This window comes from Lonchura striata, chromosome 15 (genome assembly GCF_046129695.1).
Source record: "Lonchura striata isolate bLonStr1 chromosome 15, bLonStr1.mat, whole genome shotgun sequence".
NCBI classification, from domain to species: Eukaryota; Metazoa; Chordata; class Aves; order Passeriformes; family Estrildidae; genus Lonchura; species Lonchura striata.
Window position 1 is genome coordinate 10,500,970 of NC_134617.1, and position 16,098 is coordinate 10,517,067.

The 16,098-nt window shown below is 48.5% G+C and overlaps 1 protein-coding gene across 5 annotated transcripts in view; it reads right to left on the reverse strand.

The window, feature by feature from the left end:
- Positions 1-16,098, reverse strand: part of ACSL6 (acyl-CoA synthetase long chain family member 6) — a 57,881-nt gene that overhangs the window by 27,379 nt on the left and 14,404 nt on the right. For all 5 annotated transcript variants that reach the window (XM_021549494.3, XM_021549495.3, XM_031506013.2 and 2 more), the window contains exons 2-6: positions 3,330-3,550; positions 1,612-1,726; positions 746-810; positions 240-341; positions 19-118 (exon numbers count right to left, since the gene is read on the reverse strand). In XM_021549494.3, coding sequence (XP_021405169.1) covers positions 19-118; positions 240-341; positions 746-810; positions 1,612-1,726; positions 3,330-3,550 — 603 coding nt within the window. The remainder of the gene's footprint in view (positions 1-18; positions 119-239; positions 342-745; positions 811-1,611; positions 1,727-3,329; positions 3,551-16,098) is intronic.

The following is a 16,098-nucleotide window of genomic DNA, read 5'->3' on the forward strand; positions in this document are numbered from 1 at the left end:
CATCAGTTTTGATTTTACCTGTGTTGACAATGTACCGAATGGCTCCAGGACCTAAGGTGTCATACAGGGGAACCACCACCATGGAATAGGTGTAGCAAGCCAGCTCAGAGATGATCCACTGAAGGAGAACATGGAAGCACAAAGGTAAGAAGGGGCCATGAGAGCAGATATAACTTGAGAACAAGCTGACAGGTCAGGAACATTATTAATACAATACCAAGTTGGACATAAAATCTCACCTCTGGGCGGTTTTGAGCGAAGACACCAATGAACTGCTTTGTGGATGGCTTGCAGCCCTGCTGCAAAAGGCCTGAACCCAGAGCTTCTGCTCTTTCAGCCACCTGGAATTTGGAGAGGAAAATATACATTAAAAAAGAGGAATATAAACAACACCAAATTAAGCAAAGACTTACAGGGAGGCTCTCAAATGATTGTATTTCCTATCTAAAAGTCCAATTTTTATGTTACCGTGAACCATCATTAGCTGACTAGCAGTTGATGAGGTCGGTGATGCCCCATGGCTCTAGAGTGCCTCAGTGCTGCTTTCAGGAGTGGGCTCATGGCATGGAGCCAGCTCCTGAAAGCTGACACACCCATGCAACACCTGGATGTGCCAGGGTGGGGACACGAGGAAGCATCACACAGTGCATGAGCAACCCCCTGGTCTAATGTGCAGGCACCCCAACACCCCTTCTTGTGTTGGGCAGGGGAAGAGGATGCATAGAGGGTGTCACACCCAGCTCACCTCCTTGTAGGACAGCCACTGGTAGGGCTGCTTGGGCTTCCTGAACCCCAGGCAGGGGCCATTCTCTGAAAGACACAAAAAGAGATGATGAGTTATGGGGAGGCAGTGCCAGAAGTTCACACATGGGGCTACAATGTGGGGGAGCTCTCCAGGAGTAAATCCATAGTAAATGGGTTGGTTTTCACAGCGATCTCCAGCAAATTATCCACACAAGTGCATCTGATGGGAGAAGAGCTGCTGGGATTCCCCAAAAAGGCTTCAGTCCTCCCCACTGACAGGAGCAGTTTGCCCCAAACAGCCTCATTAAATGACACTTCTCCAAAGGTCACATAATCATTAGTGTCTGATAAGGGCACCCATCCCAAACACCAGCTCCCACTACTTGCGCTGCCTCTTGATTTAAAAACGTGAAAACTACTATGTTTATCCCAGCCTGCTCTGGAGGAAGGTAAAACAACACACAGCAGTGCATGACCAGATGAAAATTTGAAAATTTTGAATAATTTTTAATGGTACCTACTTTCAGGAATCCATTCCTCCATACAACTACCGAGTCCTTCATTTACCCCTGTCTTGTGGGGCAGAATATGTGCAGATCTACTGGGGTTTTTTATGGTACCAAAAATAATAATCTGACCATGACATTGTTGCATCCAATGAGGCAGGACACCGTGAACAGCAGACATGGAAATAGTTATGGTAGAGCAGAGAAGGGCCATCATGGCTTTTTGGAGTGGGAAGTGATGTCTCTCAAGTGTGAGGGCTCTGTGACGATGCCGTTGACCATGTGGTAAGAACACCTGCATGGCCTGGTCCCCACCTCTCCCAGCTTCTGGTCCTAGACCTCCTCACCACTGTGCTCTCACCAGAGATGCTGAATCCCCTCCTGAAGACCTCGTACATGGTCCTGGCATCATCGTAGTAGTGCGTCAGCAGCTGTGGGCTGTCCCCGATCACCGAGCGGCGTGCCCCAGCCAGGCCCTGTGGGAGATGAGGTGACACGAGATGACACAGCCACCAGCACTGCTCAAGGGGTGGGAGCTGGGGAAACCCCCCATAGAGCAGCATGCTCCTCAAATGCCAGCAAGACCTCTGTGATCACTGCCTGCCCCAAGACCCAGAGGATGTGAGAGGGGGGACACTGACCTCAGCACCTCAGGGACAGAGAGCCCTCTGGTCACAGAGGAACACTTGACCCAGCTCATTGTCACTGAGATCACTGATATTTCCCTAGGGAATGTAATAAGGAATTATGGATCTGGAAGTAATGGAGTGGGGATGAGCTGGGGGAAGCAACTGCTCTGAGCTCCACAGGTCTCCAGGACTAGCACCATGAGCACTTCCACAGGGCCATCCAGGCCCAACATCAAGGACAGACTAAGGTGGACGCCAGCGCCCAGTGCCATGAGCTTGCCAGCGGTGTTATAGCAGTGGGCAACCATGGTGAGAATGACCAAAACAGGACTGCACTGGGAGCCAGAAAAAAAGTCTAACTAAAGCCCTAACCACAGGGAAAAACTATCTTGAAAAATGTAAATTCCTCCCAGCCTTTTAAAAAGCTGTTGTAATTGAAAAGACAATGACATCTTAGAGGGAACATCACAAAAGGCTTAAAAATTCTCATCCCACTTTCAGATATTAAAATAAGCAGAGACAATATTCAGAAATATTTATGTTCTTTAAAACAGAGCCACATTATTAAAGCCTTTTGCAAGGATAACAATTTGTAACTCCTCAGCCTCTAAGCATGGATTCAGGTTTAATTTTTCTCACTATTACCAAGTTTGCAGCACCAAACTCACCAATGGGCAGACATGAAGAGTGCCAGGTGATTGGTCTCATCAGCTGTTGCCTTTCAGTTGTTTCTCCCATGCAATGGCAGTGCCTCTAATTTTTGGCCATGGATGGTTGAGCAAAGCTAAGACCAAAATTTTACTGAAAATCTAAGAGAACAACATGCTGTATTCTAGTTTTTTAGTTTACAGAAAAAGGTGAATTAAGGGGTGAAGTGATCCCTAGCACAGTGAATTAGATGGTTGATTTTAGGATGAGGTTGGGGAACTACCAAAACAACAACAAAAAAGCCTTCCTGGTATCCCCTGTGGACATAGATCTGTAGAAATAAGTCCAGAGGAGGCCATGAAAGTGATTAGATGGATGGACACCTACCCTATGAGGAAATGCTGTGAGAGTTGGGGTTGTTGAGCCTGGAGAAGGCTCCTGGGAGACCTTAATGAAAGGGGCCTACAAGAGAGCTGGAAAGGGACTTTTTACAAGGGCACACAGTGACAGAACAAGAGGTAGTGGCTTCACACTGAAATAAAGTGGGTTTAAATTAGATGCTAGAAATAAATTCTCTCCTTTGAGGATGGTGAGGCCCTGGCACAGGTTGCCCAGAGAAGCTGTGGCTGTCCTGTCCCTGCAAGTGTTAAAGGCCAGGCTGGATGGGGCTTGGAACAGCCTGCTCTAGTGCCCGCGGCAGGAGGTTGGAATGAGATCCTCTTTAAGGTCCCTTGCAACCCAATCCGTTCTGTGACTTCCAGGCATGCAGAACCTGGGGAAAGCCAGCTGGGGTTGCCCTCACCTCGACTTCTTCCGACTGCATGCGCAGGTCACAGGGCGGCTTCACGGCCCTGGGCCGGCTGGCAAACCAGTAGGCGACCACAGCCGCGAAGGCACCGATGCCCACCAGCGCCGTGGCCGGCAGGTTGCGGAAGAACTGGCTGAGGTCATCAAACTCGGGGAGCCGCAGGCTCCGCAGGATTTCCTGAGCCTGCATCTTCTCCACCAGCGAAACTGCAAACTCTGCAAGAGCCAGAAGGATGGGTCAGGTCGGGTGAGGTCAGGCGGCGGGTGGGCAGAGGCAGCACGGGGCTCTGGGCAGAGGAGAACATGCTTTGCCTCATCAGCCATCACAGACACCCTGCTCTGCTGAGCCAGGGGCTGCCTGCCAGTGGCCACCCTAACTGAGAAAAACAGCATCTATGGAAGAGACAGAAGAAAGGAGGAAGCATCTGTAGCAGGGTGAGCAGGAACAAACAGCTCACTCCCTAAGGACAGCTGAGTACCAATGTAGAGGAGGTGATGCAGCTGCAGTTATCTGGAGTGAGAGATGCTGGGATAAGCTCTAGGATCCAGCTATGACCCCTCAGGGCTGCCAGGACCTTTCTCTGCCTTCCCTGAGGAGGACTGCACAGAGTTGTGCTGGGCTCACGGAGTGACAGCTGCTCCTGGGAAAGGCAAGGTCACGCCGTGACTGGGCATCGATCTAGACTCTGACGCAGCAGTTTGCCTTGCTTTTCCCTTTTGCACAAACAGAAACAGCCACCAGAGAGAAGGAGCCAAGCAGGAGGCTCACTGCTCCAGGGTGAGGGGTCAGGCAGTCCTCAGGGGACTTGTGTTTGGGTGTTGAGCACACAAGGAACATTTTAAATAACTCCTGTTTACAATGACAGCCCCGTATCAACTCCTCACTGAGGAGTCCCCAGTATTGGCCAGCCCTCTGAGGATAAGCCAAGCAGTTGCTGCCCAGGGGGAATCCAAACAGCTCAGGTTTCCCACAGCTCTATTTATGACTTTACAAGAGCCAAGGTCTTAAAAAAGTTTTTCAGCCACATGAGCCCAGGCAGCCCCTTCCCGCTTGCCCTCTGGCCTTGCTCCAGCTTGTGGAGCTACCTGGCTTCACTTTGATGAGGATGCCTGGACTTCCCACACAACAGCACCACTAACACAAACCTGCTTTCTTCCACCTGGGAACACTGTCTGGGCTGCACTGCCCTGAAGTCCTGAGGGTCAGGACTATCCTCTAGTAGCCTTCTCCTGTGTTTGAGTCAAATGAGCATTGGGGCTGGCACAGGCCAGGTGGCGAAGACAGGGGCACCCCTTGCACAAAGCTCTGGAAAAGGTTGGTAAGTTTACAGAAGAAAAAAAACCAACAAAACAAACAATTAACCTTACTCACTTTTAAGTTGTGAAATGGTGAGGGCAGCAGCATGGGGACAGTGACACATAGCCCATGTTCATGGTCATCCATCTACCCCTGAGAGCTCTGGCCCAAATGTCCCTCTGGCCCCCAGCTGTTCCCTCACACTGGCCAACATCCCACAGTCACCTCTGCTCCCAGAGAACTCCCGACTGCAAACCCTCCAGGACCACAACCAGCCTCTTCAAGAATGGTTAAACCCCTCCAATAATCACATCCAGATGATGTTACTGGGAAATATCCACCACCCTCCTGAGATTTGAGGACCTTTTGAGATATCTCCACATGTCATAAAATACTGACTATCCTACTGCAATGATGTCAGGATGAACTGTGAGGGTGGGGAGGCCCTGGCACAGGTTGCCCAGAGAAGCTGTGGATGCCCCATCCCTGGAAGTGTTCAAGGCCAGGAGCTTGGAGAAGCCTGGTATAATGTGAGGAATCCCTGGTCATGGCAGGGCAGTTGGAACTGGATGAGCTTTAGGGTCCCTTTCAAACCAAACCATTCTGGGATAAAATGACTCTATGAACTGAAACAGAGTACTGATTTCTCCCCTCAATATTTCTCAACACTAGATTATGAAAAGCAGCCTGACAAACACACTTTTACTACAAAAACTGGGAGAGCTTAACAAGGGAGCTATTAATTTACTGATGAATTGCCTATTTGTGCAAAAGCATTTCAGCAAGTCCCAATTAAGACTGTCTGCTCCCAGAAACAGCCTGTCCCACCAAAAGCAGCCATCCAGCTTGCTGGTTACACTGAAATCCTGGGAATTACTCCCTCAACAGCAGCCTGCAAATGCTGTTTTGTATCCATCTGTGCAGTTAAGTTGAAAATGGAAAGCTGGGAAGGTGCCTGTGAGAACAGCACTGTCACGGGGGGATGCTTGGCTACAGCTGCAGGGTTTGCCTGGGTAGAAGCAGGACCAGACCTTTACATCCATCTGGGTTGAGGACATCCACGGACATCTAGAGCTCATAGCATCAACAGCAGGATCATGAGAGTCAGGGCTGCAATTTCTGTTCACATTCAATTTTGGCACTGCGGAGCTCACACAAGTTGCCTTTCGCAATAGTTAATCCTGGTTTTGCATCCTAAAGTGATTCATGATTAGTCCATACTTGATCTGCTCAGAGCAGCCAACCTGCCCTGGGATGGTGGCCAGGAAGGGGGCCCAGGTGTGTTTGGGATGATCAGAGAGAACTGCCTCACCCCCTCCCTATACCTACAGAAAGAGGGGTCAGGGTGCCTGGATCACAGCCTCCTCTGACGAGTCAAGACAGGCAGGTGAGCACCTCATGGTTCACATGCTCTGGGAATACATTTCTCATGTAATTAAGAAAATAGCTAATAGCAATTTAAACCCAGCACAGTTGGGCTGGGCTACCCATCAGCAAGGCAGCATTGCACTCCAGAGTGCACAACCAGCAGCTGCTGCTGTCACCTCAGGATCAGCAGCAGGATGCTCTCCACACCCATTCTCTACATTTGTGTTACCTTTGTGTCCCATTTCTGCTACTTCTTGGCCCCATTTCTGTTGCCTGAGGTGGATTTACCAGCCTGCTGCAGTTCATGTTCCCCACAAGCAAGCAGCCCTGGGTGCCAGCAAGCAGAGCATGGCACCCATTCATGTGGCACATGGAAACGCTGCCATTTCCATTTATTCCAAATGGCACTTCACATCACCGGATTTCTAAAATATTCCCATGGCAAAGAAAAGAGAAACAAATACGCAAGGAAGGACAGAAAAAAGTGGTTTGGAGGAAGGAAGGAAGAAGTGCTGGAGAAGTGCCAAGAGAGCACAACCATGGGTTGCCTGGCACAGGGGAACTTCCCAGCCTGGGTCTGGGCTGAGCAGGGCTCCTGCAGCCTTGGGGCAGCCAGCAGTGACACTGTGTTCCAGGTCACCCACCAGCCTGTGTTCACAGCAATCACTCCCAAACCAGGGCTTATTTATTCATTTTTGCAACAAATTGCTCTCTTGTACGATTTAGTTTTCATCTTTTTCTCCTGGAAGTGGTTCTGTAACTCCAGTCAATGGAGTTCAGTGACATAAGCCAGTGTGGGAACAGCCTCAAGCTGCTGTTGTATGCCTAATGAAATTAAAATTTTACTGGTCCTGTGTGGCCACACAATCACATCCTCCCTACCATTCTTTCAGTGCCTGCTTGGGAAGAACAGCTCCTGTTGGGGTATCTGTATCCTCCTGCCCCGCTGCGTTCACAGTGGGGTGGGGAAGAGACGGGTGATCCATTTTATCCTGAAAAATGGGCAAAATGTCCCATCACCATCCCTTTGTTCAAGCCCTAGAAAAGGCTATTTTACTTCATAGCACAAAACCAAACCCAACTAAGCAGCTTTTCAATATACCTGAGAGAATTAACTGTTTGCAGTGGGGAACTACAAAGCAGAGCCAGTGCCATGGCTCAGAGCACGCAGACCCTCTGCTTCTCAGAGCAAGCTGGAATATCCTGTCAGCCAGCAGTCACCATGGATCCGTGTCCTTGGCTACGGCACTGGCTGCTCACTCATTTCACTGAGGAAACAGAATTTACAGCATCTAAAACATCTCAATCTAGACGGGCTGATTTAGAGGGATTTCACGCCAGTGAAACACTACCAGCTTTTTGAACTCTTTTCTCATGTTGAGTTCTGCAGAGCCCAGATCCTGAGATTTATAGTTGTTTTTCTGAAATGGGGTTAGTGACAGAAGATTTGCACAAAGAAGCATCCAGCAAAACTTGAACCACTCTCCCTCACCATCCTGTGCAGAACAAAAACATGCCTAGTGCTCTGAACAGAGGGCTTGGGGGACTTTGCAATAGGGATTCAAATCACAAATGGCACTCAAATCATGACTATGTCACTACAAGAGAGTTTTCATTTGCCAAAGGGAAAGGGAGCATCAGCATTCCCAGGGACACGCAAAGTTATTAGTCAGACTGCATCACTGGAAGCCATTTGTTTATTTAAATGGAAGCTGTTGCAATAATTAACATCTTCATGAAAGCATGCACAGAGGCTGTAACAGCCATGCAGGCAGAGGCATTTGGGGATGTTGTGTATTGCTTGCAGAGTATAATCATTCTTATTTTTCCTTTTTCCTCAAACTCCATGTAGGCTCCTGGGAGGAGCCCCGGCCATTAAATGCAGCTCTGACCTTCTCCAGCTTGGCCAGGGAGCCGCTGGTTCACCACAGGCTATGAATTCCTAATCACTGCTGTAATTAAAACCAGAGAGGTGATGCCAAGTCAGCCTCTGCTCTGCAGCTCCACGAGTTTTCCCTGTGTGGGCACAGAGGATGAGAAGCTGGATGAGCCTTCAGTCCTCATCCTGAAGCCAGTGTGGGCTGGGGCTGGGCTCAGGTGAGGAAAGGGGACACCAACCACTCTGCAGCAGGCTGGGCTCACATTTCTCTAGATTTTATGGGAACAAGTGATCTAATGAGATCTACTACTACAGGCTGTGCCTCAGCCACGAACACAATACAAGGTTTAATCCAAACCTGCAGATCTTTTCTCATTTGTTTTATTTAAACATGAAAATTTGGAAAACTTATGGCACTTGGCCACCTTTCTATTTTCAGCTATTTTCGAGATCAGGTCAATTGATTCTGTTTTAATGCTTTTACACTATAGTGTTTATGGAAATGGTAATGTCAGTCTTTACAGCAGAACAAAACCAGTGTTAATTACAGAGAGAAAATGTCATTATGCATTTGTTGGGCATTACAGAGAGCTACAGAAAACCTAACAGAACAATTCCCTGCTGTGAGACAGGAAACCAGGCAATCTGCAAGCTTGCAAACTGCTTGAGAAAGAGTAAAGGGTGTGATAAACATAAAGGGGAAAATAGGAACACCGGAAGTATCTGAAACTATGAAAGAATCACTGTGTGGAAATCCAGTCAGCAGCCCCAAAATGAAGCAGGAGACAAGCAATACTTGGCTCACATAGTTTTGCAGGATCTCTAACAGCTTCTGCCCCACACACAGTTGTGGTATAAATGCATGATCACAACATGATATGAACCCAAAATATTTCACTGCTTGTCCTACATCCCTCCAGAGCAGTCTGGGCAGGGGTGACCCACAGCCCTGACCCCCCACACGTACTTGGATGCCTGCACAGGGGCCCTCTGTACTCTGCAAGGGCTCATCACACATGGGATTCAGCAATTACTAGGATTTTTGATCAAACCAAGGGTAATACTACTTAAAACTTTCTGAAACCATACCTGCTTTTGCTCCTCTAAAGTGGCCTATCTCACTGTAGTTCTTTTCTCCATTTAATGTCTCTCACCTTCAGACACGTCACTCTAAGCCAATCTCTCACAGCCTCCACATGATGTATCACTGCTTGGATTTTTGGGACAGCACATTTTCATGAAAATTATATTTTCCATTAGAAAAAATGCCCCCTACCTAACAAAAACCAGACCAAACTGAGCTCTTACAGGTGCTTCATTTTACCCACTGAGAGAAATAATTGCCTCTCCAGTGCACAACCACAATTACTGTGTTTTACTTAGATCACACAATTCTTTGCAGGGTCAAATAATAATAGAGGACTCAAAGCCAAGGCATTTGGCCTCACTGACTGTGGCTCCACTATTACTCAATGAGTTATAATTGGGAAGGGAAAAAATAAAGAGGGGAAAGAAAAAGAATTGGTTTTGAGATAAAATTTCTTTCTTTGGATTATTTATGCCAGTGCTCAGGCAACAATAAGAGAGGCAATGGATAGCACACAGTGCCTCTGATGCTGTGGCACTTCTTTGGGGAGCAGATGCTAGAGAAGCACCCCACAATCAAGAAATGTTATAAAAGCAGTTTATAACTTTTATATTCTATAAATTTTTACTAACAAGGAATATCCTTCTCCCTTTCCTTTGAGAATCAGACCCATCCAATCTGTGAAACTGGCCATTTGCCAACATGACTATTAAAACCAGGGTTTCAGTAGTACCCAAGCCTCTTTAGCTCAAATTGCTTTTGTGCTGGCAGAGCCAGCTGGGGGTTCACGGCACCCCGAACTCAGGGTCTGGGGCACCCATGGGGCTGCAGCAACGCCACCAGGGACGGTCCCCATGCCCCTGCCTTCCACTCAGCAAGGCAGAGTTAGCCACAAGGGAAAAAGGCTTTGCATCCACCTTTAATCTGTAGGAAAATAAGGCAAATAAACTTTATGGCAAGGAGGCCAGCAGTGCCTTCCTGTGTCTTCTGGTGACTGAGTGAGTGGGGAGAGCACAGGGATGGATGAAAGAGACCAGTTCAGCAGCAGCATGTAGTTGAGGCTGTGGTATAAACTTGGCCCAGTGGTGTATTTTTTTTTTTTTTGGGAGACAGGTAGTTTCACTCAGGACAGAAAAAATGTCTCAGCAAAAGGCTGCTAAGGTACTGGGTCCCATTTATGCATAGTATTTACACACATTATATATCTGCATGCATGGAAGTAAATGCTTGTGTGTGCATGTGCATATATATAAAATATAGATAAAAAGCAGAATTTCCCCCTACTCTGTGTGACTGCTGATTAACAGCATTAATTGCATAATACCATGTGCCCCTAGCATTTATAGAATATACATTATTATAGAAACATTTCACTCCTTAAAAAACTCCAAGTAAGTAGCTGGTGTGTTAACAGCCCACGTGTGACCATGGCTCCACATTTCCCCTGGAGACAGAGCTCATGGCAGACCACAGCACCCAGGGGCTTTGCTGACCCTCCAGCTTCCATCCACCTTCCTGACAACCCCAAGCCCAAAGGTAGGGCACAGACAAAGGATGGGAATCTCCAAGCAACCAGAGGAGCAGCACTGGCCTCTGCACTGCTGGGAAGTGTATTTGCAAAACACAAGATCTTTGCAAGCATCCACTAAAAAGGGAAAAATGCTAACAAGGAGCTCAATGTCCTGAAAGAGACCAGTAATCACACATAAATAGAAGTATTCAAAGTATCTAAAATATCTACAGAATATTGGTCCCTTGCCAAGAGAAATTATTCAATAAATAATTCAGTGCTATGCAGAGATCTTACTTTAGACATCTGGGATCTTTCAGAGAGCAAAATCCAGCCCCCAGCTGTCTGGAAATGCCCCTTGCTCAGAACCATGCACAGACTACCAAGCCACCATCATCTCTCTGCACTGGGTCCCTCTTCATCCACTGATACCAAATCCTCACATCTAGCTCTGTCCTCCATCCCACACCTCCTCACCCACTCAGCACAGTTCAAACATGTGGACCAACATAAAAATAGCTTGTGCACCCCTGAGCAGAGCAGTGTAGCAGCCCTCAGAGCCACTATGACTCACACATATGGAAAAACCATGACTGGGAATCTGGTCCAAATCTGCCACTCCTCTGTATTACAAAGCATCAGGAAGCCAGTGCAAGCATTTTAAGTTTCATAGCAAAAGGGGAAAGCTCAACAACTCTGCTGTCTCTGAAGTCTATCAGGTCCCCAAGGCACAGTAACAAAAAAGCTCCTCCAACTGCTGAAACATCCCTAAAAGGTTACCCAGCACCAGCATAAGCCAGAGTCACGAGGTTTCATTGACCAGGCTAAAAAGCTCAGCCTGTGATAGCAGAGGATGGAGTTCAGATAGGAAAACCTACATGGGATATTTTTGCATCCTCCATCATACTCCTCTTGTTCCCCTTATGGCAGTGTATCTTCTGTGTGCTCAAGTGTGCTCAGACCATTCCTTCAAGCTAAAATATAACCCAGCCAGAAGGAAAAGCAAACCACCAAAGTTGTGAGGTTTCTGGATTTCTTCAGCTCTCTGGAGCCTGCTCACACAAGTGTGCCAAAATCAGCACAGGGGCTGCAAAGTTCCATCTGGGGAAAACAGAGCCTGATCCCTCCCCGTTGGCTTCCCTGGCTCACAGGCAGCATAGTCCACAGGAGCATCCCACTGAGGTGACTAAAGCAGGAGAATTTGCCACTCAGCCTTATGGCAAAGCTTGCAGGTGGCAGTGAACCCTGCACATGTTTTCTGGGCTCGTGCTGAAGTGCCATGTGCTGCTGGCATTGGCCCAAGGGGCTGGATCCTGACACTGCATCGTGGGGCTGCTTTTGCTAGGGCTGGGGCTTCGTTCTGGACACTGCTCACAGAGCATCTGCAAGGCACCCCCTTCCCAGAAGTACACATAAGTAATTATCAACTTCAGTTCTTGTGAAGAATGACGTTAATTGGGCTGGGTTTTGGCTTTTTTTATTTTTTATTGACACTAATGGTTGATTGTCCCATATACTATATGATTCCTCAATACTCTGTGTTAGGCAGCAAATAAACAGCTTGAAGAATGGCATAAAAATAGTTATCTGGGGCAGAGTACAAAGAGAAGCACTGAATGGAAAGGGAGAAGGGAGCTGCACCCCTGACAGCTGTCTTGGCAGAGATGTGAAGGTGCTTTGCAAAGAGCTGGATGGCTTGTTGCCAGGGAAAATTTTGATACTTGCTTTCAATATTGAATTAAATAAACCTTAGTATTGTTTGTAGAGGCCCTGGTCCAGCTAAGAACCCCAGTCACCTGAAGGCTCTGCAGCAGTGTCAGTGCTGGGCAGTGCAGAGGTGCAGGGACCACAAGGGCACTTACCTCCAATGCACCCAGGTGGGATGTGCTCCCCTCCTCAGCTCACTGCCCGGCTCATTTTCAGTCTCTCCACATGAACATGCCAGAGCCAGGCCCTCTGTGGCCATCTCACTCTACAAAGCCCCTAGCCCATGTCTGGGTGGAGGCAAGGAGATTTTGGGGGTACAATGGCAGGCAGGGAAGAAGCTGGTACCACAAGCATGCATTGCCCTGGCTGTTGAGGGCAGGTCACTGCCAGACAAGGACTCACGTGCAGGCAAGTTCCTGCACTGCCAGTTCCAGCTCTCCATGACCATTCACACCCTGCCCTTGGCTGCATCCGGAGGGTCACTGTGAGACTGGTGACAGTGATACAGGGACAGCTGAAGGGAGAGCCCTGGCCCTGGCTGCTCTCCTGCTGCACACACCAACTGCAGAGGTCTGATTCCTGCTGGCTTCTCACAGGGTAGCATGGGTGACCCCAACTCACACCACTGCTGGGCTGGGCCATGAGGGGCTCCTCACTGTGTGCCCACACTGGGCACATGGTAGTTGCCACAGAAATGCTGTCCTGATATAGTATCAGAAAAAGTGGTTAGTTTATAAGAAAATCCCCACCTGGCATGACCAGATGGCATCCTGGTGCCAGGGTGGGGTCATGTCCTCCCTGCATGGCTCCCTTACCCACCTCCACCCTTGCCTGGAGCACAGCTTGGTGGAGCCCACACAGGCTGGGATGCCCCACCATATTCCAGGCCTGCCAGGGCAAGGAGTCCTCCTGATCATCTGCCCCTTCCATCACTCCCATACCCACCCTGACTTTCCCAGGCACCAGCACAAATATTTGTGCACCAGTCCAGGGGTTCTGATCCAGCTGCAAACCTGTTTGGGTTCATTGCTGACGTTTATTTTGGCAGCAGTACCAGAGTAAATGGTTTCTGAATAACACTCTGAGGATCCTGCCAGCCAGTTGCATTCAAGCAAGCATGGGAGTGCTTCATCCAAAGTGACACAGAAAACTAAACAAGCTCATAACAGAAAATCTTCCATAATGCTTAGGACATGACACAGTGGCATGCCCAGAGTTAGTCCTGCAGAGAATAGGGAAGGACAGGAATGTTTTGAATACCACTTCCAAGCCAGGTGTTTACCTGCCTTGTCTCTCTGACAGCTCAGACTGGACCAAAATACTTGGCCAAACTTCAATTCTGTGTTGCTTTCTGCAATATCAACAGTTATGCAGCAAGTGTTCACAGCAGGGCTAAGCAAGCCAGACTGCAGCTGACATTGCCTCCAGCCATGAAGATCCTGGAAATCTGGCCTGTTGCTGTCTGCAGGAGGCTGCCTGTGCATTATCACACCACAGATTTTCATCTTCTGCTGCAGATGTAGAGAGAGACCTCACAGTTTGGGCCATATCTTAGCTAAACACTGCCTTTATTATTATAAGGAGCAATTCTCTTTATGCCAATCCTACAGCTTGAAGAGTTCCAATACTTACTGACCTGCTACTGCAGTTAAAGCAAAGCCATATGAAAAAGGAGAGGACTGAAAGGCTCTGCCAGCTCTGTGTCAAACACATGCCCACAAAGACAATATTACAACTGTCACACTGGAAACTGAAATGAGAAAATGACATCAAAATGAGAGTTTACAAAAAAGTAACAGTAGCATCACTAAGTATAACAAATACAGTTGTATCCCTCTCTTAGTGTAAGCTGACTGTAATTAGACCAGGTTAGTTAACAAGAAAGTGCCCTGCAAGTTCATGGAATCACAAATGAGTTGGAGGAGATATTGAAGATCATCCAGCCATCCCCCACACAACAGGCAGAATGCCCTTCACTAGGTCAGATTGCTCAGGGCTCCATCCAACCTGGGCCTGTCGTTGTAGTGATTTTCTAAAGGACCCTGTCTGCACAGATGGGAAGGAGTGAGGGGCTACCAAAGGTTAAATACATAGCAGAGTTTTATCCAGACCCTGTGCACATAGAGCTGTGACTGCCTGAATCTGCTCCAAGTTTTATCCCAAACAAACCAGGAACTGAAGGCAGCTTTGAAAGTTGTTCAAGGCTTATTTGGCAACCTTGCAGCACAGTAAGGGGCAAGAAAATAAAGAGGCAGGCCATGTGCCAAAAGCCCAAAGGAAGGCAACTGCCCCCTCCCAGTGCAGGTGGGGGACAGCAGCAGGGACAGCAGTCAGGGCAGTGTGATGCAGCAGCCCTGCCCGCTGCACAGACCTGCTGGTTCCTGTCGTGCCCTCTGCCTGCCCGGGCCCTGTGCCAGTAGCCTCCAGGCAGAACTCAAACACACTGCCTGCAAGAGCCAGAGCTTCTCAAAATAATCTCTTCTGTGCTCAAGAGTATCACTATGCTTTTAAAGGAGCACAACTGGCTGTTTCTCTCTTGCATGGTATCAGTAAGAGCAGAGTGATTACTGCAGAAAGGGTCCTGGTGTTAGGGATGCTCTCACTGCCCAGGTGCAGAAAGTTTTCTTTCTCAGGAGGCCCCACAGTGCACACAGCCACCTCTGCAGCTGTACCTGGGGCCATGCCTGACATGGTACACCCCCAGGAGCAGGCAGGGACCCTCCACCTTCCAGGAGGCTCTCTGAAACTGCTGAAAGCACCATCCTCCCATTCTCTTCACATCCCCAACCTGCTCTGTCCCCAGCACGCCAAAGGATGGAATGCACCAGCAACAGGCACATATACAACACAGCAAGCAAGAAACCACACCATGTCCAGATAGGGGATTTCATGGCTACAGATAAGGTTTTCATGTTCTGTCCCTGACACCAAGGTGCACCCCTATGAGCTCTCACACCCAGCACAGCAGCAGGCTCTTCCCATGTGGATGGAGTACACTCATGGTTCTCTGCATGAGGGAAGTGTGAATGCACAGCATGGAATTAGGAACAACATCACACAGTACACACTGAATGCTTGCAACCTACCACTGCTGCATAGCTTTGGCAAAGGCAAGTTTTGTCACCAGTCCCAGGAGATCCCTCAGGCAGAGACATACATTGCAAAGAGACAGCACTGATGTCTGGGTGGTTGAAATTTGAGACACAGAAAGTATAGAAACCAGCAGGATGTCACAGAATTCCAGAGTCATTTAGGTTGGAAAAGCCCTCTAAGATTATCAAGCCTAACCATTCCCAGCACTGCCAGGCTTGTCACGAAACCATGTCCCAAAGTGCCATATCTACATGTCTGTTAAATCCCTCCATGGATAGGGACTGCACCATTCTCCTGGGCAGCCTCTTCAAAGGCTGAAATATTCTTCTGGTGAAGAAATTGTTCTTAATATCCAACCTAAAGTTCCCCTGGCACACCTTGAGGTCACTTAATCTAGTTCCTCCATTTACTACTTGGGAGGAGACCAACCTCTCCAGCTAGCTTCACCCTCCTCTGTAGAGTGATAAGGTCCCTTCTGAACCTCCTTTTCTCCAGGCTGAGCTCCCCTGGCTGCTCCTTATCCAGCTTGTGCTCCGCACCCTTCCTCAGCTCTTCTCTAGACACAATCCAGCACCTCAATGTCTTTCTTGGAGTGAGGGGCCCAAAACTCAACACAGGATTTGAGGTCAACCACAACTGAACAGGTGTGACATGCTCCACAGAGCTTCTGCTGTAGGAAACAAGCCCTGATAGGTAGGGTGAAGGATTTGGGGCAATGAACTAAGAGAGGCAGAGTCTTCCAGGGAAGTCCCAGATGCCAGGCTCTGCATCCCAGTGAACTTGCCCCCATGCCTGACTGGGTGCAGGTAGAGCTGCCCTCATC